Source organism: Aquila chrysaetos, chromosome 2 (assembly GCF_900496995.4).
Source record: "Aquila chrysaetos chrysaetos chromosome 2, bAquChr1.4, whole genome shotgun sequence".
Lineage (NCBI taxonomy): Eukaryota > Metazoa > Chordata > Aves > Accipitriformes > Accipitridae > Aquila > Aquila chrysaetos.
This window is the reverse complement of record NC_044005.1, coordinates 54,682,374-54,707,930: the sequence shown is the minus strand read 5'-3', so window position 1 is coordinate 54,707,930 and position 25,557 is coordinate 54,682,374. Positions and strand designations below refer to the sequence as shown.

At 37.0% G+C, this 25,557-nt stretch overlaps 1 protein-coding gene across 7 annotated transcripts in view; it reads right to left on the bottom strand.

The window, feature by feature from the left end:
* Positions 1 to 24,586, bottom strand: part of TBC1D32 (TBC1 domain family member 32) — a 91,945-nt gene extending 67,359 nt beyond the window's left edge. Inside the window, exons 1-17 of one of the 7 annotated variants that reach the window (XM_030001282.1) lie at positions 24,473 to 24,579; positions 24,426 to 24,442; positions 21,961 to 22,115; positions 18,210 to 18,371; positions 15,197 to 15,374; positions 14,485 to 14,556; positions 13,147 to 13,272; positions 12,157 to 12,235; positions 11,911 to 12,011; positions 11,763 to 11,824; positions 11,127 to 11,271; positions 10,327 to 10,386; positions 8,770 to 8,869; positions 8,357 to 8,494; positions 6,872 to 6,964; positions 6,477 to 6,619; positions 751 to 878 (exon numbers count right to left, since the gene is read on the bottom strand). In XM_030001282.1, coding sequence (XP_029857142.1) covers positions 751 to 878; positions 6,477 to 6,619; positions 6,872 to 6,964; positions 8,357 to 8,494; positions 8,770 to 8,869; positions 10,327 to 10,386; positions 11,127 to 11,271; positions 11,763 to 11,824; positions 11,911 to 12,011; positions 12,157 to 12,235; positions 13,147 to 13,272; positions 14,485 to 14,556; positions 15,197 to 15,374; positions 18,210 to 18,371; positions 21,961 to 22,115 — 1,742 coding nt within the window. In that variant the 5' untranslated portion in view covers positions 24,426 to 24,442; positions 24,473 to 24,579. Of the gene's footprint in view, positions 1 to 750; positions 879 to 6,476; positions 6,620 to 6,871; positions 6,965 to 8,356; positions 8,495 to 8,769; positions 8,870 to 10,326; positions 10,387 to 11,126; positions 11,272 to 11,762; positions 11,825 to 11,910; positions 12,012 to 12,156; positions 12,236 to 13,146; positions 13,273 to 14,484; positions 14,557 to 15,196; positions 15,375 to 18,209; positions 18,372 to 21,960; positions 22,116 to 24,425 lie in introns of those variants that run through there. The other 6 variants (XM_030001319.2, XM_030001299.2, XM_030001291.1 and 3 more) reach the window with 6 other exon arrangements.
* Positions 24,587 to 25,557: the final 971 nt, after the last annotated feature.

The following is a 25,557-nucleotide window of genomic DNA, read 5'->3' as shown; positions in this document are numbered from 1 at the left end:
CTTCCTTTTTCCTATCCGAGATCTCCCTCTGAAGTCTTCTGGGTTTGCAATGCAAAGGACAACTCTTTCTCCAAAATATTATCTTTTACTTCCAACCCCCCCTTAAAAACATATGCAACTTCTGAGATTCCTCCACTTAGAAGACATACATTCCAAACATTTTCACAACCTGCAGCTTAGATATTTTTAAAGACCAGTCTCAATTTTACTGCCCTGTTTCAAGTTTTACATCAGCTAACAATAAACAACCCGTAGGATCACACAGATCCAAAGTTAGGTACAGCGTTACGCATGTCAGCTTCTGATACAAGATCTGTCTCTACCACATGTATTGAAAAGTGAATGAATGCTACATTAAATCTATTACTCCAGTAAGTCACGTTGATTTTTAATATTTATTCTAAAAACAAACAAAAAACAGAGAAGAGAATAGTAGCACTATGAATATAATGGAACTACATTCAGATAAATGAAAGCTCTCCATAAATAAGAAAAACAAGTAAACCATGGAAATCCCCCTTAATAAAAAGTATTTCTTTAAATTGTCATTTCACCTGATTATACCCATAAGTGTCTCCCTAATACACTGTCTAAAACACTTACTACTTTACTTGATAATCAGATATTTTACTCCAAACATCAACAAAACATACAACATCATAGATAAATGAAAAAAAAGAAAATTAGTCTCATAAGACTAATGTAATTCATTGAAGTACTCAATAATGCCATTCATTAATGCATTCTTACCTATCATCTTTGGCAGTTTTTTCATTTTCTCCATAAAGAAGAAGAGAAAGACCATCTTCTACAGCAGCAATCCTTGCCAAAATATCAGCTACATCAATTAAAGTGGTTTCAAGACAATTTATATACATCTATTTGGAAGAAAAAAGAAGAAAAAAAAAAAAGAAGTTTTAAATTCAATGCTTTTGTGAAAGCTGTTTATTCAAGTCTGGCTTATGTATACAGAACTTGAAGGTCACCTTTCCGATGATTGCTTAATGGCTTAAACAAAATAAGTAAACAACCTATGTTCAAACAACACATAGAAATCTTCATCACAAATGGCAGTAATTGCCACTTCTAATGATGATGATAGAGAACAGACATTTTTAAACTCCTTTTTCTCTTTTCCCACCATGAATGTGGAAAGGCTCTTGATATGCCATCTAGGGGTATAAGAACAATACCTGAATCAAGGGGAGAAACATGCTAATTCCCTCATTGCTGCATACGTATTGGCAACTCTTTGGCTAGAAATGGAATTCCAGTTCCTAAGATCTTTGTTGTCCACCTCACTTCTAGGCTGCAGGAGGACCAAACAGCCATTTGTTTTGGAATCACGAGGAAAGTCTTGTCCACTGGAGCAAAGCAAAAGTCCTCTACCAGTTTCTTACTGCAGTGCACTCTATAGCCACAACTAGGCTGTAATCAAGCAGACTTGAACATTTAACACTGGGATTCAGACTGTTCAGTACAGCACCGTGACTAACGAATGTACTACCCAAATTAATGTTAAATTGGCCATTGCTTATTAATAAGTGAAGTCAATATTCCAATGGTGGACAAGTAGAACATAGGTGTTCCAGGAAGAACCTGTCAGGGAGCAGCAAGGGCAGGATGCTCTGCGAGGACAAGAAGCCAGGAGCTGAGCTTGATAACGAGGCAGGCAGAGCCAATGTTTCGCTATTGATTGGGCAGGCACTCCCACTATACCCAAGCAAGGTGAGCAGACGAGGTCCAGTGATAGTAAGCGGGTTCACCCAACAGTCCGATCTGGACTCCCTCCACAGTGATGAGGGAGGTCCAAGGTTAAGCCAGGAAGCCAAGTCAGTGAGTTGGGGTCAGCTGTAGACATAGTAACCAGGGTCAGACACAGCCTAATGACCACCACACAACTGGATTTATAGTGACAAGGCAGGTCTGAGGTGAAGCAAACCAAGAAATCAAGTCTGTGGGTCAAGGTTCAGATCAATGGGACAGTAGGCTTCAATACTGCTACAACATAGTACAGGCAGAGAATGAGGACAAGAACGTCATTTTAAAAAACAGTAAGCGGAAGGTGGAGCGAGTCCACACTGAGGCTTATTGGCAGAGTCATCGCTGGGGGGATCTCTGCCGAGGCTTCCTAGCACAGCTTTCTCAAAAAGCTCTCTTCAAGGCTTGACATCCACACCATTACCCATGCTGGCCCTGAGCCCAGGCTGCCAAGCCCAGGGGAGGGGAAGTAGGGGGCAGATGTGCTGAGGGCCTGACAGTAGACAGTAGCTGCAATTCTGCAGGACTTACGCAGTGTCCTAAAGGTGCTCACCAAAACTCTGCTCCTGTCCATATGCCTCAATAATGCAGTCATGAGATAGCCAGAGTGTACCTTCTCACCCAGGGACTGAGAAACACTCCCAATTCCTAGGATTTATGCATAAACATACTTACAAAGAAGGAGAACAGTTTTCAAAGTGAGAAGTCCCCTTTGGTAACTTCCCCCTATCCACACTCAGCACAACTGAGTGGAGTCACCAGTGAGATGAATTTTAGGCAACGATGAGCTAGGGGGGAGTACTGTTCCCAGTAACACTTGTTAAATATCTAGTATGTCAGAATGGGGAATAGAGCACCACTCTCCTGAAGTTAAGTCCACTGCTTAAATCTTTTCTCCTCTTCTATTGCTCATCAAGGACAGCTGGACTCACAAGAGAAATTATTTTTAAAATGCTACGCAATCCAGCTCCCGCTTCTTCTCTTACAGGTAGCTCTACAATTTATATAGTGCACAGAGAAAAAATAAATAGTCTTCCTACCTTAAAATTTAACGAATTTACTTTTAGTGCCAGTGGTCAAAGTAACCCAAGAGAAAAATACAAATTCGACTTTGTTTTTTTTAGTTAAAATTTTCAGTGATAAGAGAGTTAAAAATCTCCCTGACCTTTATTTTTAGGTTACTGGGTATCATTGTTCAGGATTCTAAGAAAGGAACATCCTGTGCTGTCACTGTTTCTTCAAGAGTGTTATTATTTTGCTTTCACTGTGCAACACAAAAAAAAAAAAAAAAAAAAAAGGTACTTTATTTAAAATGTGAATGCAATGTTCTGCATCAGCTATGCTTCAGCAGCAACTCAGAGGCTACAGAGCCCAAAAGGTCAATACAGCTGCCCACAAACTGATCCTTCTGACAACTCCTGCTCATAGCCACTGAGTTTCTCCTCCCCCCTCTACTACAGATACACAATAGTACTCTGCTTAAAAGGCAAGTAAAGCTTGCACTTAACTGAGAGAATTCAGAGCTCAAATATAAAATAACAGCATTGTGTTTGCTCATTAGGCCCACCGTACAACCAAGGATCCCCATATGCAGCTCCAGTGCTACCTGCCTCCCAATCCCAGCTGAAGGAAGATGTATGCATGGCCATAGCCTTCCTTTTGAGACAGGCATGGTCCACTATTAGAGTCCAGCATTAGGATTCTTGGGTGTCTAAGAAATGCCAATGGTTTGGTTGGGAAGCAAAAGCAGTTCAAATTCTTGTAAGAGAGGAAGAGGGTCACTCTGACTTGGTCTACCTTTTCTAGCTATTGGTTTGCCAGATGCAATACAAAACAATTTGCACCTTTGTTAGAACAGATATGACATATTCCAGATTCACGACACATAACCAACCTACTACAGCTACTGTGCATTAAATATTCCTGAATATGACCTGTTTTTTTTAAACAGACCAGTTACTAAGTCACAGGAGGGCTTACAATTTGTTAAGAGTTCAGCTACCTACAAGAGACAGCTGAGCATGGCATAAACAAAAGTAAGCGAAGAACTGCTAAACTTTGAGATAATTTCTTTTTTAACTACCAATGTAAAATAAAGAAGAGACACAGTTGTATATGCTTTAGAATACCATGTGACCATAGAGATTGCCTACGGGATTACACAGGCCTCCATCACAGCAAATCAATTAAGTATTGCCTTAGTACTCTTCTTAAATTTGACTATCAGTGTTCAAAGCATATGCAGGCTCAGTCATTTTTTTGTACTTGTAAAAATTTGCACTAAATTTTTCCAATGTACAGTAAAAAAAAAAGCGTTAATCTTGCAAAAGCATACACATAGCCTTATAATGTATAAGTAAATGTATATTTATGTATACTTAAATGTATAAGTAATGCTACTGAGTACAGATACCCACAGAAGAGCTAAATTATTGACATGATCAAATTTTTGCAGGACGATGGTTTTAAGCTTTACAGAAATACATACTTTAAAATATTTACTTGGAAACTGATTGTTTACACTTTTGAAATAGCACTGGAATATTTTTGTATAGGTAAAAATATATTCAGGAATTAATACAAAGAGTCTTTTCTGAAAAATAAACAAACTGCACTGAAAAAATAATCAGAAGGATACTTACAAAATTCAACTTTAAGAACCTAGATGAGGTATTTAAGTTAGGAACCCAGACTGTCTTCACAAGCATGAGTCTCAGGAAGTAAATTCAAAACTCCTCAGCTGTTGTGACGGCCAACATGGCTTCACTAAGGGCAAATCGTGCTTCACAAATATTCTGGCCTTCTACAACGGGGTTACAGCATCGGTGGATAAGGGAAGAGCAACAGATGTCATCTACCTGGACTTGTGCAAAGCGTTTGATGCCATCCCACACAACAACTTTGTCTCTAAATTGGAAAGACATGGGTTTGATGGATGGACCACTCGGTGGATAAGGAATTGGCTAGATGGTCACACACAAAGAGTTGTGGTCAACGGCTCGATGTCGAAGTGGAGACCAGTGACGAGTGGCGTTCCTCAGGGGTTGGTATTGGGACCAGCACTGTTTAACATCTTTGCCGGTGACATGGACAGTGGGATTGAGCGCACCCTCAGCAAGTTTGCTGACGACACCAAGCTGTGTGGTGCAGTCAACTCACTGCAGGGAAGGGATGCCATCCAGAGGGGCTTTGACAGGCTTGAGAGGTGGGCCTGTGCAAACCTCATGAAGTTCAATAAGGCCAAGTGCAAGGTCCTGCACAGGGGTCAGGGCAATCCCAAGCACAAATACAGGCTGGGCAATGAGTGGACTGAGAGCAGCCCCAAGGAAAAGGACCTGGAGGTGTTGGTTGATGAGAAGCTCAACATGACCCGGCAACGTGTGCCTGCAGCCCAGAAAGCCAACTATATCCTGGGCTGCATCAAAAGAAGCATGACCAGCAGGTCAAGGAAGGTGATTCTCCCCCTCTACTCCACTATTCTGAAACTCCACCTGGAGTACTGCGTTCAGCTCTGGGGTCCCCAACATTAGAAGGACATGGACCTGTTGGAGCGAGTCCAGAGAAGGGCTACAAAGATGATCAGAGGGCTGGAGCACCTCTTCTACAAAGACAAGCTGAGAGAATTGGGGTTGTTCAGCCTGGAGAAGAGAAGGCTCTGGGGAAACAGCAGCCTTCCAGTACCTACAGGGGGGCTACAAGAAAGCTGGAGAGGGACTTTTTACAAGGACATGTAGTGACAGGACAAGGCGTAATGGCTTTAAACTGAAAGAGGGCAGATTTAGGTTAGACGTAAGGAAGTTCTTCACTGTGAGGGTGGTGAGGCACTGGAACAGGTTGCCCAGAGAGGTTGTGGCTGCCCCATCCCTGGAAGTGTTCAAGGCCAGGTTGGATGGGGCTTTGAGCAACCTGGTCTAGTGGAAGGTGTCCCTGCCCATGGCAGGGTGGTTGGAACTAGGTGATCTGTAAAGTCCCTTCCAACCCAAACCATTCTATGATTCTATGATTAGTTTCTCTCAAAGTCTCTTTATGTAAGACAGCTCAGGCTCTTCTATGGGCATTTCAGACCCTCAGCCTCTCTGTCTTGAGACTTACAGTCACGTAGATCAATTAAGTCATCTCAGTCAAAACAAAAGCAATAGGACAGGCAGAAACTATAACCAGACTTTCAAGTACCTAGAGGTAGATAATTTTTCCCAAGATTTTTACAGTTCTTATAGAAATGTTTAAAAAACAAAAAAAAAACAAAGCAAAAGAGCCCACAGACACCTCTTCCTTTTACCATTTCAGAAAATAATAATTTTCCATGAAGAATTGTATATTTTACCTCTACTAATTATTGAGAACACTTAACTTCAAGTTGCCAGCAGAATTTAAAAAGGAATAAAAATATGTTGCCTTTTAAATGGCAGGTAGAGCAAATAAGTATCCAAGAATATCCAAAAGACACACAGAAACATTGCAAGAAAAAAAAATTAAGCAATGTGAAGAGAACGGTCTCACTACAGCACAATTTTTGCTAATATTAACAAGATTTCAAGAAAACCAAGTTTGCCAGGCCAACAATAACGACAGCCTACGCTATATAAGGCATACTATAATAGCTAATGTAGAAAATAGTATAGAAGTTACCATGTGACTAAATCTTCTACACAGTAAATACATAAAAATGATAATATTCTATAGATTTAAGAATTATTTGGAAGATTACTACAAACCTCTGTGCCACTCAGTAAACTCTGAACAGGATGAAGTAGGGCATCTATCACTGCATCCGTATATAAACATTCAGCAGCACATCCTGTTTGATCACAAAAAACTTGCAGAATCTCCATAACAAGACTTGCTGGAGAATAATTGTCTGGTGAACACAAAAAGTATTTGTTTATATTTTAACTTACACAAACATACCTATATGGCTTATGTAGATGCTTCTGAATTATAACTTTGTTAAGCACTGATTTAACACAGAGGGAAGAAGGAAAGGTAAGGGAGGAAGGGAAGAGAAGAATCTGCACAAATAACAGACACAAATTAAAAACTGCAAAAGAAGTTACCACATGCCTCATTATAATTATATATATATTAGCATATATTAAAAACAAACATTTACCTGTATGCACTGCCAAAGCTGTCTTTGGGTAACTTGGAGAGTAATAAATAAGCTGAATAAATAATACCAACATATCGGTTATGGATACACCATCTATTTAAAAAAGAAAAAAACAAAAAGGGGAAGTACTGTGCAAATTGAAGTGCAACTTTAATTTCACAAATAAAATGGATTTTGTAAATATATGTAAACAATGCTTTGCTTTATTGAGGAAAACAACATATGTACAACTCAAAGCAAAGGACAAGCATGTCCCTGGGACTCTACCAAGGTATTTCACAATCAACTTAAAAGGCTTGATCTTGCTCCCAGTTTAGCCATTTGCAAGTTTACCATGCCTTCCACTGAAACAAATGGCCGCCAAAGTTTGAGAATGCTGAATATACACAGCTGTAGGAAAAAGCATTACCTTGCTATTAGATTAAGTGAAACAACTGGAAAAGAGACAACTCTTCCTCAGGCCTGAAACAAAAACAACAAACATGTAGCTAAATGCAGGTTGGGAACTATTGCTCCAAGTTTAATGTAATTAAGTTAATAAATCAGACAATTTGTGAGGAAAAGGTTGCTATCTATGAAGCTGAGAAGGAGACTATTAAGAAGACAGATGGTGTTATTGTTACTTTTGTAGGGGAGAGAGAAAAGCAACCATCACCAATGCATCACTGCTTGAATGGTGTTATACAGATAATCCATAAATGACAAAAGCACTCAATTAGTAGATGTTTCTTCCTCACAACTGCTCTACATTGGATCTATTAAGTCCTGATCCTCAAACCAGAGGGACAAAATACCTTCAAAAGACAAGTCTCAGAATTAGTATCCAGTAATGTTTTGAATTCTACACTGAATTAATAGAGATATTAATGTAATGGAACACTACAATTGTTCTCACACACCTGCATTTGCCAACCTGCACAACATATCACCATATGCAGATTTCTCTGGATGTCCAAGGGCTTTTCCATCCCATATATTGTATCCTTATTAATACCTCTGTGCCACAGGTATCGACCTTTTCCTGTACCATTGTTTTACCTTAATTATATTAATAGGTTAAGCTCAGAGCAATTGTCTTCAATTTGCAATTAGCTTGAAATACTGATTTTGTTTCACACCTGACAAACAGTTTTTGTCCCTGGACGTGTCTCTCTTCCAGACAATTTTATCAATTGGTTTGACAAAAGGTATTACTCATACCTAGAAAGACTGAATCACTTACACACTGATCCAACTCTTCTTCAACATGAAATTAATATAGTAAACGTAAGGATAAAAGCAATTTATTCAACCACATCCATCAAAGATTAAAAAAACTGTTGATGCTCAAAATTACCTATACCATCTTTTAAGAAAGGTTTCCAAGCACAGAATCGCTGAACCGAGTATTGTCCTATAATGTCCACAATATTGCAGTGGAAACACGTATCAAGTATGGACAAAGTGTTGCTCAACAGGTTCCATTTTCATCAGCCCTCCTCTTACCTTTTTTATTTTTCAGCTGTACTGGAAAGAGATTTCGGCCTTGCTTATAGATCAACAATCTTCCTAGAAGGCACAGTGAATGAACAAAATAGACGTACTGCAATTCTGGTCCAGTGTAAGAAAAGTTCTGGTTATCACCTTTAACAATAAAATGAAAAAATCAGAACTTGACTCTTTTAGTTTACTTTGCAGTATCTAGCTAATACCTGAAACGTAAACGGATCATTTTGCATATAAAGACAGACAGTTTAAGTAATTAACCACTGTTATTAGTGTTCTCTCAAAAGATGGATATACAATATTTTGGGAAGAAAAAGAACAGATAGAATGTCTTCCTCTTTAGGTAGCATGCTCAAAGACCTAGAGAATGTGGATGTATGTGCATATAATGCAAGACATGCAAAGATACTCACTACAATGCTGCTGGGGGAAATCACTGACTCTGGAATTTTTATTAAGTGCTGCCTTGCAAAATTCAAAATAATCAAGACATTGCTGGACAGCTGCATTAATCTGTGGAAAAAAGCACAAAATAATAAAATACCTGGTATTTTACAATAAAGTCATTCTCCCTTGTATCCAAGGACTGTCCTTTAACACAAGAACCTAAATATCCACTTCACTGCAATTACCTCATGTTTCAGTGCTTTAGATAGGCTAACCAACAGAAGGCCAAATTTTACAGGGCTATTAAAACACACTGCCATTATTATTACATTATAACACTACCAGCTCTAGAAGCATTAAGACAATCTATGAAAGAGAGTACAGAGAACATGCAAGTATTTTGAGAAGTTAATAGCAATCTGTGATTGCCATATTGTCATTACCATGGAAGATTTTCATCTTCCACACATGAAAAACTTTGACTTGAATACACTTACTAAACCGTAAGTTTGGTTGTTGGGTGCTGTCAGTGCTTTTAATGTTCTTTGCAGAAGAGTTGTATCATTATCATCTAATCAATATATATAAAAGTTTAAAAATTATCAGCATGGATTTAGAAATTAATCACAAATATAGCACATAAACAAAGTACATTTAGATTTATTACAGTTTGGAGGTGCTAAGATTTATTCACAAGTGTAAGTAAAATATACAGACATACTCAATAAAAAAAAAAACTTAATTGAATGTTTACTTTATGCTTATAAATTAGATTGGACTACCCTGCTCATGGACTTCCTATTATAAACTTCTTGTTGCATGGAACATGCTTTATTCCATGCTCTGTTCTATGCATACAGATAAACAAGACAAACGTCTTTTATAGTTGTCTGTATCATTGTCTCCCATCTCAAGGTTTTATCAGTTACATATATTTTACATTATATTCCATTTGTATTACAAGATTTTACAAAACATAGCCAAAGTCCTGTCTATATCGGTGGATCTCACATCTATATTGGTCTTACTGAAAACAATGAAACTTCCACCCCAGTGAAGAGATCTGCCCACACAGAATATGTGATAGGATTAACGCCTACATCACTGAAGATGTTTTCCTAGTTTGATTTATTTTGCTGACATTTTGAATCCTTAATGCTTCATATCCTAACTTAAAGAACACAATGGTGGTTTTTTAGTCTCTTTCCACCAAAAATCCAAATTCAGCATAGAATTTTTGTGATATTTTTTCATGCACCATTTGCTATTTTTATACATTGTCAGAAATAATTCTAAATATGAATGCACCATAAGGAATTAATAAATAATAATCCTAATTAAACACCTTCTACAAAACATCCAAATTTCCCCTTACTCAGAGCTGTCACATACCCTTCTTTGCATTTAACAATGATTCATTTAAGCAAAGAGAAAGTTAAAAAAAAAATTAAAATCAATAAGGTTCATCTAGCTAAACAACATGGAACAGCTCTGACAAAAGGGGAAAAGGAAAAAAAAATGCTCAAACCACAATGTGCAAAGCAAGAACAAGTTCCAAGTAAATTTGCCTTGGATATACTTACCAAAGATTTATACTTCTTTTCCAAAAGCCTAAATACCACTGTTCTGCTGTAATACGCATGCTAAAATGACAAAGAACACCTAATGTCAACTTCAAGCATGTAAGTTTTATTTTCTAATTAAGAAGTAGAAATCATCTCTGATTCTGTTCTATTAGGGATCCTGTGCACAGTATATATTCAATGTATTGAACTCCAGCTTGTATAAACCAGTATTAAACTCAATGGAGCCTTTTGTTTGCACTACATTTAAGATGACAAAAAAACCCCTAAGTCATTCAAAAAATGTGTAGCAGAACATGCAATAAACAGAAAAATAACTACACTGAAATGTTAGACTATATGTTTTGACATTGCCATGTAAATCCTAAATTATAAGTTTATATATGGTAGGCTGCAAAAAGCTCTAATGTCCACTGGAGGTTAGCAACTCGGGTGCAGCATATCATACATGTAACTGTACTTTCATGCTCATCACTTCTTCCAGAAAAATATTTCTATCTTTTGATAGCTGTCAGTCAATTATGACAAAGGGATTGAAGTCCCAAAGCGCAGTAAGTTCTCAGAAATTTTATGAAAACTAGTAACTGAATAGAAATGGAGGGAGGGAGTAGTGCTAAAGGGCAAAGGACATAAATGAGTAAAAAAAAAAACCCCAGACTTCGTTAATGACAGTGCTCATTATAGGCTGTTATCAGGTCACAATAGGTCTGTGATAACAACAGTCATAAATTAAACTTTTCAAAATATATGTTAGACATGAACAAGTTACAGGGTTGTTGGGTTGGGATTTTTTTGCTTACCGTCCACTTTTTAAACCATACTGCTTTGATATCTAGCAGAGCCAAGAAGTAGACTGGACTCAGAAAATCTGGAGAGGCAGGATGATTAGGCTCGTGTTTTACTGACAAAAGTGACAATGTACTCTCCACTACTTCTTCCATGTACCTTATGACACAAATAGGAAAAAATGAACAGAAAACAAAAATCACTTAAATCTTTGCACCAGTAATACTCAGGAACAAATTTCTGGTAAAACCTCATTGTTCAGCAAAATCATAAATATCAATATTATCTTTAACTTGATCTTGTCAGGATATTAATTCTTTGTATTACGATGAATAAAACTAATAACATACATGTGTATTCCGCTACATGATAACATGTTTTACTACACTTGTTACTTCATAAAACATCCAAATTATTTTTGTTAAAAAGCACTTCAAAAGCTAAGTAAGCAGCTTAATATGACCCGTGACTACTTCTATGCAACTTGCCTATTCCACTTTTCCCAGCCTCTATTCATATTTCCCCCCCTTATCACTGACCAGTCATCTGTGCATCCTGTAATCAAACTTTTGCTAACATTATATGCATCTAATTATATGTTGAAAGTCATTAAATTGAGAAACAGTGACAGGTTTTTGAAGGTGACATACTTTTCTGGATGACGTATCCAGAAAGATGGAGCTTCCTTTTGGTACTCATTTAAAAGGCGGACCTGAAAACATAATTATTAAAATTAAAAAATAAAGAATGCATGATGTTTCAGTAATGACAAAAAAGGTATGGAACGTTCATTTATACCTTTTTAAGTAAACGATTTATGTCTGTGTTAGATACATCCAGACCAGCTGAAATACGAAGAGAATATTCTCCAGAAAGAAAGTACAACTCCAAGTGTCTTGCTAAAAAAGAGGGAAAAAAGACCAACCTCACCTCCATGACAACAGTGGCAAAACAGACTGTATTATACAGCTTCATTACAAAAGTTAACTGATTTTCAGGAAGTACATGGCTCATGAAGCCTTAAATGTAATTAAAGGCACATACCTAAACTTGTATAGACTTCTCTTGTCATATTAAATGGAGAAGAAGAAAATGTTTTTGCATAGAACCTAAGAATTTTCTCCTAAGAGAGAAAAAGCAAGCAATGTATGAAGTAGTCACGTAACTGCATTTTTATTGCACAATAATCAATATGTAGTGGCATTATTCTTAACATTACATATTGCTGAGATATCACTAAAGATGTGAAGCATATTTTATAAAAATATACAGTTTGGGACCACAGAAACCTACAGTCTAAAGGAAATTTTACTCAAATACTTCAAATGACAGCACTAATGCAAAGCCTCACTGAGATACAAAGAAGCAGATCAGGGAATATTGCTGTACTTTTCCATTAACATTAATGTTTTCAAGTTATTAAATGTACTGATGACTTGTAAATAGCACTGTATCAAAAAAAATTGTAGACCTTCTAAGCGGAAAGAGAAATACATGACAGCAGCTGGGGCAACTTTCATATTTATTTGATAATCACTTTAAAATTCAAAGAAAAAGAAAAAAAGGTTTAATTGGCATAATAAATAATCTAAACGCAATTTAAGCAGCTGCCATTTTTTTTCTTCATCAGTGCCTGTGTAATATTACTATGTATCATCTTCTCATCATCATGGAGGATATACCTGACTTATATAGGAAATATTAACAGGCCATATTTTACAGAAGAGTTTTGTCAATTTTTTTATACATGTTTGCTGAAAGACGTTCTAACCTTTTCATTCCCATTAAAAGATATGTAAATGAATACTCCAGTCTCTAAAAATCCTATTGAAATCCTGTTGTAATCCTTTAAATCAAGACCTACTGGAATCATATAGTTTTTTTACTTCAAAAAGAGTTTATCTGATACATACACAAGTAATAAAATGTCTTGGGACCCTGCTGGACTACTCGTAATACATATGTAACTTCTTATTCCTCTTCAGTACTCTTTAGTAAGGCTACACATCTGATAACTACAGAACATTAGCTTACACTGAATGTTGCATCAGGATCTGACAGAGACATCGTTAGATGCTTACGCAGATTTGGCCAACTCTCAGAGTTCAGTATATCAGAGGGAGGGGCAAAGCACAGTGTCTGCAATGCTTCCTGGCGAACCTGAAGTGGTCAAAAAGATAAACACCACAAATGTGTTCACAGCAACCTCTCAAATATGGAATTCACAATATAATTTGGAGGAAGGAAGGAACAGGACCTGGGTGCAGAACAGATAAGGAATTCCAGAATACTCACCTTCTGCTATATTTTGTATGGTAATTTAGACAAAACACTACATCACTACATATTTGAAGAAGCGACAAACCATTTTATATAGGTTTTCAATAATGAATGCAAGGATTATGTTCTACTTTCTGCTTGTAATCAAATATTTTGTTACCAGGGAATACAGGAAACTATCATCAAATACTACAAATGTGCCTAGCAGCTCTATAAAATGTCAGTAAAGGAAAATGGAAACAGAGTTACCAGACACTATGTTTTACTGCTGAATTTTCATCAGCATTATAATCTACATTTCAAATAACTTTTTTTTTTGTTCTATTCGTAGACAACTGTAATCTCTAGTAATTTATTTCATATTACTGAAACATACTGTAGGAAATTTTAACTATATTTAAGAGCATCAGACTTTTTACTTGGTTTTCTAATAAAACTCAAGTCACAGTGTTCATACCAGTTCCCACCTACTGTGCCTTTTTCAACTGCCAGACAATCCCAAACAAATCTTACTGAGACAGCACTCTCAAAATGATGCTTCTCCAAGCTTCAAAAATATCAGCAGCTGGTGCTGATTGGTGGTTAGAGACCCACACTAGTACTGCCACTGACAGGGAGGCAAACCTAACTTGGACTTTATATATTCCATCTGGCAGCAGCTTGTTGGCAAATCAGCAGGCATCTCTCTCTTCTGATAGGGGTAATGCAAAGGACAACATAGAAGTTACCAAGAAGGGCAAGGGGCACGTATACAAGAAGATAGGCTTCAGTAACTTTACTTCTCACAGAACAACTTTTTTCAAACTAAAAATGCCCATCTATAGCACATAAACTCCTAAGGAAAAAAAAAAAAAAAGATACTTGCTGAAACACAAAAGATATTTGCTGCAACACCAGCTTTTGAACCAGATGGTTATGAACAATGAAATACTGCACTGCAGAGCAGTTGCTGCACTGAAGCCAAGATACATGAACCAACAAAGACAAGATTCCACCCAGGTACATATGAACTCTTATGTACATACAGTCTGTTTTCCAATATACCATAAACATTCATCTGTATTAACATTTTTTTTCTTCTTTTAAACTTACTTCCTTAGGCTGAACAGGGTCAAGCCTTTCTGCAAGCAGCTGCAATTGTTCTTGACTCATGAACGCGTAACTCTGTAATACACATTATAAAACAATCATTAGTGTATTTTATTAAACTGAACAGCAAAAGATTAAAATCATCAGTCTTTCTGATATCTAATTTACTTTTAATAATTAGGACTTCAACATTTACACTAATTTAACATTAAAGTCAACATTCTAAATGTTTTCTGCCATTTGCCCAAAGCTAAATTTACAGCAACAAAATTACTGTTACATATTTTACTTTGCTTTACTTAAGTTTCCTGTATCTTCATAAAATCCCTTATAATAGTTCATTCAGTAAGTAATATAGCATAGTGCAGCTGCCTGGAAATGAACTGCACATTACTTGGCTCCTAAAGTAAAATCACAAGAAGTTAGATTAGCTTTTACCATTATTTTATCTTTTTCTATGCAGTACTTGCATGGGTACTTTAGAACACATGGGCATCATATTAATCTCATCTAGGATATGCTGTCTAAAGGTTAGATAGCTAGTATAAGCTTAGTACTTCAGAGTGAAAGAAAGGTAATTAATTCATTTTAGGATATATCAAAGATAGGAAGGATGAATCTTTTTTTAGGGCTGTTCTCAATCTCCACTGACAGAAACGTCACAATTTTGCAGTGCCATGCTTATTTCATAACACAGAGAGAAAACACATTGTACTTGGTTGAATGAGGAGTCACTGTCAGAACAGTTGTCTGTGTAATAGCCACTCTGACGTTCGTTCTTTGTTTTACCATCCAGCTCCTTATTACGCATCCGATCTTCTTCAAACTTGTTAATCAAAGATTCTACCACAACCATCATGACATTCTTCAAGGCATGCATCATTTCTCTGTATCTGAGAAGTAAAAATGATTTTAATATTAAAGAGCATCAAAATCATTAATTAAAAATAAATCGTTAAATCATGAGTAACTGAATATGGCATAATGCTACTTAGACACAAACTCACTGAATTTACAGAAATGAATGAAAAAAGAAATGCAAATCCAAAATGAGCAACAAAATATGTATGTACCTTAAATGTTTCAGATAACTATATTTTGAAATTATAATAAAATTCCTTTTTGCCCTTCTAAAAGCATTCAATAAACTAACATAATCCTGTTCTGGTAGGTTCTTAAGAAAGAACAATGTGAATCCACCAAAAGGGAGAATCTGTCCCTGAGAAAACAGGCCAGTTCTCGTCCTTGTTACTGTTTATGTTTCTTCAAGTTCAACATCCAATTTTTCTTCTGCTATAAGCCTCAAGCAGAACCAATAGAAGAGAACACATTATCCTGATTCAAGATCTTGAGTACAGGTCATGCACACAAAACAATTTTCTTTCAACAAAACCAAAACCAGGGTTTTTCTAAGTTACATAAATTGAATAATAATATCCACAAGGAAACAATTCAAAATAAAAGCCGCTTCAGAAAAACCTCCTATTGTAAAATGTTGATATTTTATTTCCAATTATTTTTTACTTTAAGGCTATTACTTATTTTACAGTCACCAAAGATATAAATTACCATATTGTGTATCCTCCTACCTCTCAAATTAAAAATATAAGATACAGACATATTTAGATCATTGGAGCTTTTTCTACCAACTTTAACGAGCACAAGAACCCTAAGGTCCTGATCCTCAAAACAAAAAGACACAAACAGCGTAACGTGAAAAACAGTCATCCTAACATCTATTTTCTAGGTGAAAATAAAAGCCAAGTGTAGATGATTAAGAACTGCTTTCTAACATAAATGACTGTACTATGAAAATACAGAATGTATCACTAAGGAGTTAACACTTTTTTCTCCATAAATACTTTTAAGCATCCTACCTACCACAGAAAATGAGTAATTGTAATGAACAAAACTGGAACTTTGAATGATCCTGAAATGGTATCAAGATCATCACAGTGAGATGCAATAATACTCAATCAGAGTTCAGAATGCTTGCAGACAGGTGACAAGAAAAGGACCCTATAAAAGCACGGTTCATAAAACATATTTCTGTGTACTTCTAGATAAGAAACCTTCTGAAAACGAACAGAAAATAAAATCTCCTAAAACAGAAACATACACTATTTTTTAATTCCTTTCTTACTGAGGACACATAGGAAACAATAGGTATCACAGTAAAATCCTAGTTCCACTAAAAAGAGAGATGGAGATGAAGTTAAGAGTGTGCAAAAAAATGAGTGAAAAAAATAGTTTGGCTGAAGTAGCGTACAAAATCATTTTAGTGGCTAAAATATATGAGAGTCAAAAATTGCCTTTTTTGTTTTCTTCCTCTGTAACACAAAAATGACCACCAACGCTAAAATAGTGGAGGGTTGGTTGGTTGTTTTTCATTTTTCAACATTCACCATTTCAGGTGCTCAATTTAATTTCATTGTTTATACATTGTAATGGTTCGACCTCAGTAAAGCTCTCATCATGACTCTCTGTGACAATTAAAAATAAAGAGGCAAGGACCTGATTCACTGTGATGACAAAAGTATACTGTCTATTTTAATTAAAGAAACAATACTTTTAAAACTGCTTTAAGCATTATGATGTAGCTAGATTTTGTACAGGAATTCCAAAAACAATGTGATGCATAGACTAAACTTTTGAAGTTTTACGTATTTTCTAGAAAAAACAGCTGTATGTACTAAAATTCATTTTATAAGTACTACTAACTACTGCTTTAAAGAATCATGGCTATTATCTGCCTATGCAAATTTGAAATCCAAAGCATGAAAATTCAGTAAGAGCTACCAGCCTCTGTATTCCAAGGAAAAGTTATTTTAATGGCCATAGGAAGGTGAATAGAGTTAGTAGGGAAGAGATGACTAAGAAAAGAATTTAACTGGTAGTCACAGAGGTTTTTCTATTTAAGGCTTCTTTACTAAATACAGTGTTCAAAACCAATTAATCTCGTCCATAGACCCTATAATATGCTGATATGTGGTTTTGTACACCTACTGATTTCTGGCCATCTGACAGTCTGAGTCAAAAAAATCTTGGATAATTATACACAGTTGGTTCACATACCAATTCTACATTATACAGACAGCAGTGTGGAAGTATCTTTGCATGTACACTAAAATACAAAGCAAGATAGCTCAAACTTCAATTTTTAAACTACTCAATGAAAGCAGATCTGACTAAACATAGTACTCTCACAGGACACCTGGTTAGATCCCAAGGAAGCAATCTTAAAAAAAAAACCACACACATATTTATTTATTTATTTAGAAAACAACATTGTCATGCAGACTCTCCATTTATATCTACGGAAATTACCAAACATTAATACGTGAAAAAAACAATTTTTCCTTTAGGCCAACTTCCATATCACAACTGAATTTGATTTGCAGTTAGTGAAATAGCATGAAGTAGTGATTCTTCTCTCAAATCTTACCCCTGCCCAACTCCAGTCCTGGATACCTCAAGAACTTCATACATTTGCTACCGATCTTTTTATGCAATAGTTCATAATCTTAATTCCAGAGTGAGATGAAGCATGAGAAATTGCAATGCAGGGTGGCAATATCTGAATTGCTTAGCACTGATTTTTGAAAGCAAAGAATCACTTTTGTTACCCATCGGTTCAGAATTTGTTTTTTCAAGACAAGTTCCAGAAAGGAGAAAGGAAGGCAAAGACCTAGAAGAAACAAAAATGTGAATTACATTTATATACTCACTCTTTTGATTCACGGGTCTTCTTAGTAACATGTTGGACAAGCGTGTCATAGCCAGATACTTCACCCTGATTTTGAGCAGAAGTACATTTTTCTGTTTCTTCTTCAATCACAGATCCCACAGTATTATTTATATATTGTCTAAGGTATTTCACAAACTCATAGCTGCAACAAATATACAAAATTAAAATGTAACAGATTTCCTTGAGCTCACCATCAGACATTTTCAACTTTATATCAACATTCGCTACCTGCAACAGCAGACCTGTTACTTTAAGGTAAGGGTTTATGACTTGCAGAAAAATAAACTTCAATGGTGTAAAAAACCACAATAAAGTTTGATTTTCTTCAGTATGGTCATTATCAGCCTATTCCAGGAAGAAACAATAACAAATACTTTCTAATTTCTTTTTGTGCTTCTTCTAAATGTAAAAACCTACTCAGACAAAAGTTTAAGGTTTTGTAGACAAAAATCACAGAATATCAAGAAAACACAAATTTAAAATTCCAAAAGAAACATTACTTGGAGCATTCTGAACATAGAACTGTCTTACGGTAGATCCATCTGGTATTATTATTTATGCAGTATACATGCAAAATGAGAAGAAACACAGGAAACACAATTTATTAATTCTAGCATATGAGTATGTCTAAGGCTTATGAAAATCTGTGTGTCAGGACAGTATGAGGAAGATCTCAATCAAACCGACAAACTAGCTGTCTGTGATTACATGTACGTGTTAAACATAAGGAAATCAGCACTTTACGCTCTTGTTATGAGATACTCACAGAAACTTGTTTAAACAAAAGAATAATCAGAGGGGGATTTCCAAATGAAACACTCACTGGGTCCTTTCTGTATATAGCTATAGAAATTGCTAAAAAGTAGTGCTCAGAATATATACACTTTTTTTTTTGTTAGTCTTCTGATTTGTATAAAGGACAAGGCAAACAAACACAGAAAAAAGTTATCATACATAAACAATAGATGTATCATTATATTTTCATTATGTCAAATGCAGATGTGCAACTACTTTCTGTTAATTTGGATAAATACAGAGCGAGAAAAATTCAAATAAAAAAGTCAGTTCACCATGTAGGTACAGAGTCCAAAGCTATAAAATACAAATGTAAATAAAAGCAGCTGTTACAACAGGCAGCAGCTTTTGCCTTTCTTGGGTATTAAAAAAAAAGAAAAAAATATCAGACTACATTCAGGATACATAAAAAAAAAAAAAAAGCACAGAAAATTGTGTCTTGTATCATACATACTTCCTCACTGCTAGATTGCCTACCTCAAGTTCCATCAGATATAAAGTTCTGTTCTTTTTTTTTTTCTGTCATTTACCACTTATTTCCATTCCTACATCACTTTTGTTCTCAATGAAAGTAACAGAAATACATCTCAAGAAAGATGCAAACATGTTTATTTGCATTTTCATTTGTCTTCAAGGCTGGCTTTTTACTTCTGCAATAATGAAATTGCACATGACTCTCCACTGAATGAAAGCTTTCATAAAACTTTCTCCCATTTGTTTTATGACAGTAACATTTCCAGGGTATACATTTTTGCAGTGACTGCGTTGTTCTGAAATACACAGCAATCACATCATTATTCATGCCACTAAGTTTATGTCTGCTTGATGTCCTAGTCTTGATCTTCTGCATCATTTTTCCACCTTAAAAATGTTTTGTAACAAATAAGTGTTTCAGCAATGACAGAACTACTACTTCACATGCAGAATCAAGTCAGACTGATCTGGTTGAGCTTACAAAGGAAGCACCGGGGGGAAAAAAAAAAAAAAAAGTGTTAAAAAAACTCTAGGACTTTTAAGGAAAAAAATACAACAGAAAACACACTACTTATATAGTTAAAAATCCTGATTTCTACTACTGCACATAAATTTTGAACTTGATTCAATTTTCCTTTTTATTAGCTTTCTGAGGATCCTGTGTTTCTGTCTTTTCTATGTCAAAGTGGGAACAAAGGCTAAAGTAAGGCCTCAAAATCTGATACAATTACTGAGGCAAAACAACCATGAGGCAGAAACAGTGCTGATCAAAATACTGAGCTTAAGTAGCATGTTGGACAATCCAAAAGCACACACTACTAATAAAGGAGCTTGCAGTCTGGATGGATGGGGTAAGGGTCAAGGAGAAAGTTTCTTAATGGTCTCACTAATAAATGGCCATATGACCTCCCTGACCTTCCATGAAAACCAACCTATACTGCCGTGGGTCATGAACAAGACTAGAATACCTCCAGAAATATTCCAGCACCAGAGAGTAATGCTCACATTCTGCATTCAAAGCATACTTGATTTTCCATTAAATGTAAGTTAAAACTTCTCATGAAATAAAAGTATCTTTAGGATCACCAATTTTTTAACATACCAGAAAGAGTAACAGATGCCATGGTTTCACTGTTCTAAAGGGGAAAGCTATGTATGCATTATTTCCAGCAGCTGTAGAATTTACTCCTTCATCCCAAGTATTCTCCTAGTAAGTCCTCAGAAGAAATACTGACAGAAGTCATTTCATAGGGTTTTGGTTGTTTGAGCTTTTTTACTGTATATATCTTCCTTTAAATAAAAATGTTTTTCTTTCAAAACTACATGTAATTTTCAACTTTGATATGTTTATAACCAATTTTTTTACGCTCCTACTTGTCACCCAGTAACACAGTGCTCAAAAGTCGCAAGACTGCCAACAAAAGTGTTACCTGATACAATTTGTAATACAAATTAAACTCGAGCTAAAATACATTTTAAAGGATTTAGCATCTTCAGAAGATAGAAGAGCATGAAGGTTTTAAAATCACAGTGAAATTTTAGATAAACCCTAGTTCTATTTCACTTATTTACTTTTACCTAACTTCTACCACTGACAAAGCAATGCTAAAAACCAGACAAATTTAAGAGAATGTAGATAGTGCCACTTCTGAAAAAACTGGCAGGGAACCAGCTTTCTCAGAAGTCAGGTCACAGAACTCTGGTCCTTATTAAAATGTCTTCAGGGTTATTTCAGCTTGATACTCTCTTGACTTGTCATAAATGCATACTAAAAATCTCCCCATGTAGTAAAAAAATAAACAAGTTAGAATACCATGGAAGGGAAAGGAGTGTGGGCTCCAGAAATGTAGAACGTATGTAAGTGAGGTCACACTGTCAAGTCTGATTTAACAGAATTGTGATGGGGATGCATTTCTGCTTTATTCAAAACATAAATTAAAAGAATGACTACCTGATAAGATACACAAGGGTTCAGTAATATAAGCCAGATAGATCAAATATGGAAGCCAAGTAGCCTTCTGAAAATTTACCTTATTTTGAAAAACAAAATTATATTGTCTGGCAGGTGTCAAAAATACTGCCTGACAGCCTTCAGTGAGAATTTCTTCTAGCTTCTGTTTGCATGTGCATTTAGTACATTACATGTGTACATGCATCTGAGCTGGCTAAGTTAGGTAGTTTTTTAAGTTCCTCTCTCACAAACAGCTCATCAATTACTATTACAGTAAAAATATATTACCAAGAATGAAAAAAAAAGAAAGAAAAAAACCTGAGAAAAATGGCAAAATTAATTTTATTCTCTAAATTAGCATCTTTTGAGAGTTGATTAGTGACAGGAATATCTATACCTATAAATGCATACACATTCACACAGCAATATAAATTGTAAACATTTACCAGGAATAATATAGTAACACATTTCACCTCCTTTAAAGTATTAAAAATAGCAAAAATATTTTTACTTGTGAAAATTCTCATCTGTTTCCTCCAAATGCAAGAGAATCTCTTCTGCACATTCTACTGATGGGGCTCCAGTGATTTTTTCCTTCACACTCTGCAGCAACTGTCTAAGCATAGACTGTAACAGAGCTTCATCTTCACTTGTAAAGTGAGACATCTGTATAAAGCAAATATAAGAATAACAAGCTCTCAGTTTGGGTTTTTTTCTACCCTTCAAGATGGTAAGAAAAGCATAAATCCCCTAAATTGCTACTTTTTTTCCTGTTATCAACAATATGAGATTTTCTATCAAAAGACATGAGCACAAACAGGAAATATTTGATAGAGCTTATCTTCAGACAAACTGGAAACAAAATAATCAAATCATTTTAATAAACCTTCTGTTATCTTAGTACAATGCTCTTAAATGAGATATTGCATTAAGAAAAGCCTGAGTATTCCTGTTCATAGTAGCTTGAGGACTTGCCCATCAAATAGGCACAAGACTACAGTCTAATTTAAAAAAGGGGGTTTTTACAGCTGTAATGACTGTTACCTTGATGAGAAACCTCTACAAGTCTCTCAGCTGCTCCTCATTCACTATTACTAGGGAGTTCTGACATTTGGATCCCTCTACTCAGAGCTGTTGTTGTGCCAGTGATGGCAGGTGCTGGCAGCTTTTGCAAGGGCCAGGTGGAATTATCAGAACCATTTAATTTCCCTGTGGTAATCACCTGCAGTGACCTGACAAAGTCCTGTCAATTTAACCCTACAGCTACTGGGAAAAACTGGGAGAAGCAGCAGCAGTGAGAAACTGGAAACATCTGTCAAGTCCAGAAGACAGCATCTTATCACTTTTATTTTCAAGGGTTGCAAAGAAACCCAAAAGCTCCATTTTTACCTTGATTAATTAATTAACCTAAATTCATGGCTTAAAGTTCTTTATATGCCAAGGAATACTTCCAACCCCCAGTGGCAGTTCTACCTCATATATTTCTAGTCTATTTGAGGAATAATGATGTAGAGACCTTTGACTTTTTTTAATTTAAAAAAAAAAAAGTCAATCAATGACTCTCTAAGCACCTGCGAATAAAAATACACACACTTGGAAGAGACAATATAATAAATCACTTCTTCAGACTTAAACACTATTAACTAACAAAAAAAAATCGAAGCCATACAGCACCAGCTGGAGGAGTTACCCTTTATGAGAGGTAACGGTCCCTTGAGTTAGCAGTTCTCTGTGGTAAGGAGCACAGTTGCTGAACATTTTACCTTGATCAAACATAATTCAGCATTAACTCAATCATCTTACCAGAAATAGCATTAAAATAAAGTTAAAAACAAAACAACAAGAAAACACACAAAACCCTTGTAATAAACTTAACTCCGCAATTTGCAGTCCTCTTTCTTATAAATTAGCATCTCAAGATATTTAATCAAAGTCAATGCATTTTTAGGTCCCTATAAACCACTCTCATAAGTCTTACATTTTGACCTTAGCATTGAACAATATCCTAATCCCCTGCAAAAAACTTCACTCAGTATTTTGGTCCAACGAGGCATTTTTAGAAGTGCAAGTATCTGGATACCGGTTGGCAATCAGTGCAAAGCCCCACTCAAATTATTCATAAAGGCAAGTCATGAGTGTTGCAGTTTCACCTCCAGTTTGCTTTGAAAACTCTTACTTGACTTATGTACTAACAGAGATGGTTATCTTTAATCTGTAAAGGTTTGTGGTTTGTTGTGTTTGGGTTTTGGTGGTGTTTGTTTGTTTGGTTTTTTTCCTCAGCAGGTATATCCCCCATTCAGTTTCCGGGTAGAATTCAAAGGACCATTTTCTCCCTAAAAGACCTCTACCCCAAGCCCACTTTGTGCAGTCTTTTCAAGTTCAAATTCATTTTCCCGGCACCATCCCACAACGGCAAATTCTGCCCCCAAACCCAGGGGATGATTCAGAGGCGGCCTGTCGTTGCCAGCATTTATCCTTTCACAAGCCTTTCCCTGAGCAAGGCTTTGCACGGAAAAAACGATAATTTCAGCAACAAAACGGCAGCAGTTACCAGAAATACGAGTAGCGCGAGAATTCCTACCCCTTCTCGATTTATACCGTCAGTCATTCGACTCCCTACCAGTTTTTTGGCACTGAACGGATTTCTAGTGGCAACTCGCCTGTGAGAGCGGCTTGCCCTTTCAGAAGCCCCAGGCGAAGAGGCTAACGACCTCACCAGCTCCTTCCCTCACGCCATCGCTAAAAGCGCGGAGGGGCGAGCCCGCCTTAGCACCGCGGCTGCCGCAGACCGCCCTCCCCTCACCCCGCAGGGAGGTCTCCGAGACGTCCCGCCGCCCGGCCCGGCCCCAGCGGCCCACACTCCCGGTTCCGCCCAGCGCCAGGCTCCGGCCGGCGTTCGCGGACAGCGGCGTTCACCGTGCGCGGCCCTCCGCCCCGAGCCTTCCCCGCCCCGCACTCCGGGCCGGCGGGAATCACCTTGAGGCGGCGGCGGCGGCGGCCGCCGTCCTCCCCGTCGCGGCGGCCGCGCGTTTCCCCGGGCGGCGGCCCTTAGCAACCGGCGGCGCCCGCCGCCCAGTCTCGCAGGCCCCTTAGCAACATCGCGAGAGGGCCGGCGGGAGGCGGGAAGGCCGGTCCGCCTCAGCCCGCCTCAGCCCGCCTCAGCCCGCCTCAGCCCGCCTCAGCCCGCCTCAGCCCGCCTGCGTTGTCGGCCAAATTACGTAGAGCGAAGGTGCTGAGGGAAAGCCCGTGGCTTGGGTAGCTGGGACAAGTTTATCAGTAAGGGGTCGTCGTCCCCCAGCGAGACTCTTAATTAAACATTCAGCGGCTGATAACTCGGCTCTCCCTGTCTCCAGGCTGGTGGTCGGGGATCACCTCTGCCCGGCCTGTGGTGGCCCCCAGCCTTGTGTGTGGTGTAGGTTTTTCCCCTGAAATCAAAGGAATTTACATCACCAGGGGAGCAGGTTGTCTCAATAAATAAAAATATGAATGGCAAGGTTATTTTCCAGTGCTTTTTAACTCTCCGTCCCTTCCTGGGATGGAGGAAATACTACAAAAAGAGAAAATAGTATTTTTTTCTGTTCGACTAATAAAGGCGTAACACAGAACAGTGAAAGCATTTAGATTTGAAATCATTTTCCATTAGCTTAGCTATAACAAGCTGGAAATGAGTTATAATAAACACTCATAATGATGTTTGACAGTGCTTGCATGTAAGGTGACATGAAAAATTGTACGTTTTTATCCTTTACTCCTACTTTTTTCTAACGATTTTGGTAATGTCAGTAATGCTAATCTTCCATGACAACATGCTCCTGTAAATGTATCTGCAGCCCCTTCAGGTAACAGAGCTCTACCTAAGTGTGGGGATCCAGTCTTTCACAGTAGAACTACTAGCACGTTGGGTCCAAGCACATAAAGTGCAGTATTTGTATTGAAAAGTGATGATTCAGGAATTGAAACATAAGCCCGTCTTACTGCTCGTTCCTCAGAAAGAAGGTTTTGATCAGTTGCAATGGAGTCTCTGCGGTACCTTTAACGCTGTTCTCTTCAGCGCTTTGAAGTGGCCAGTGCCCTCAGGTACCCACAAAACAAAAACTGGAACAATCGT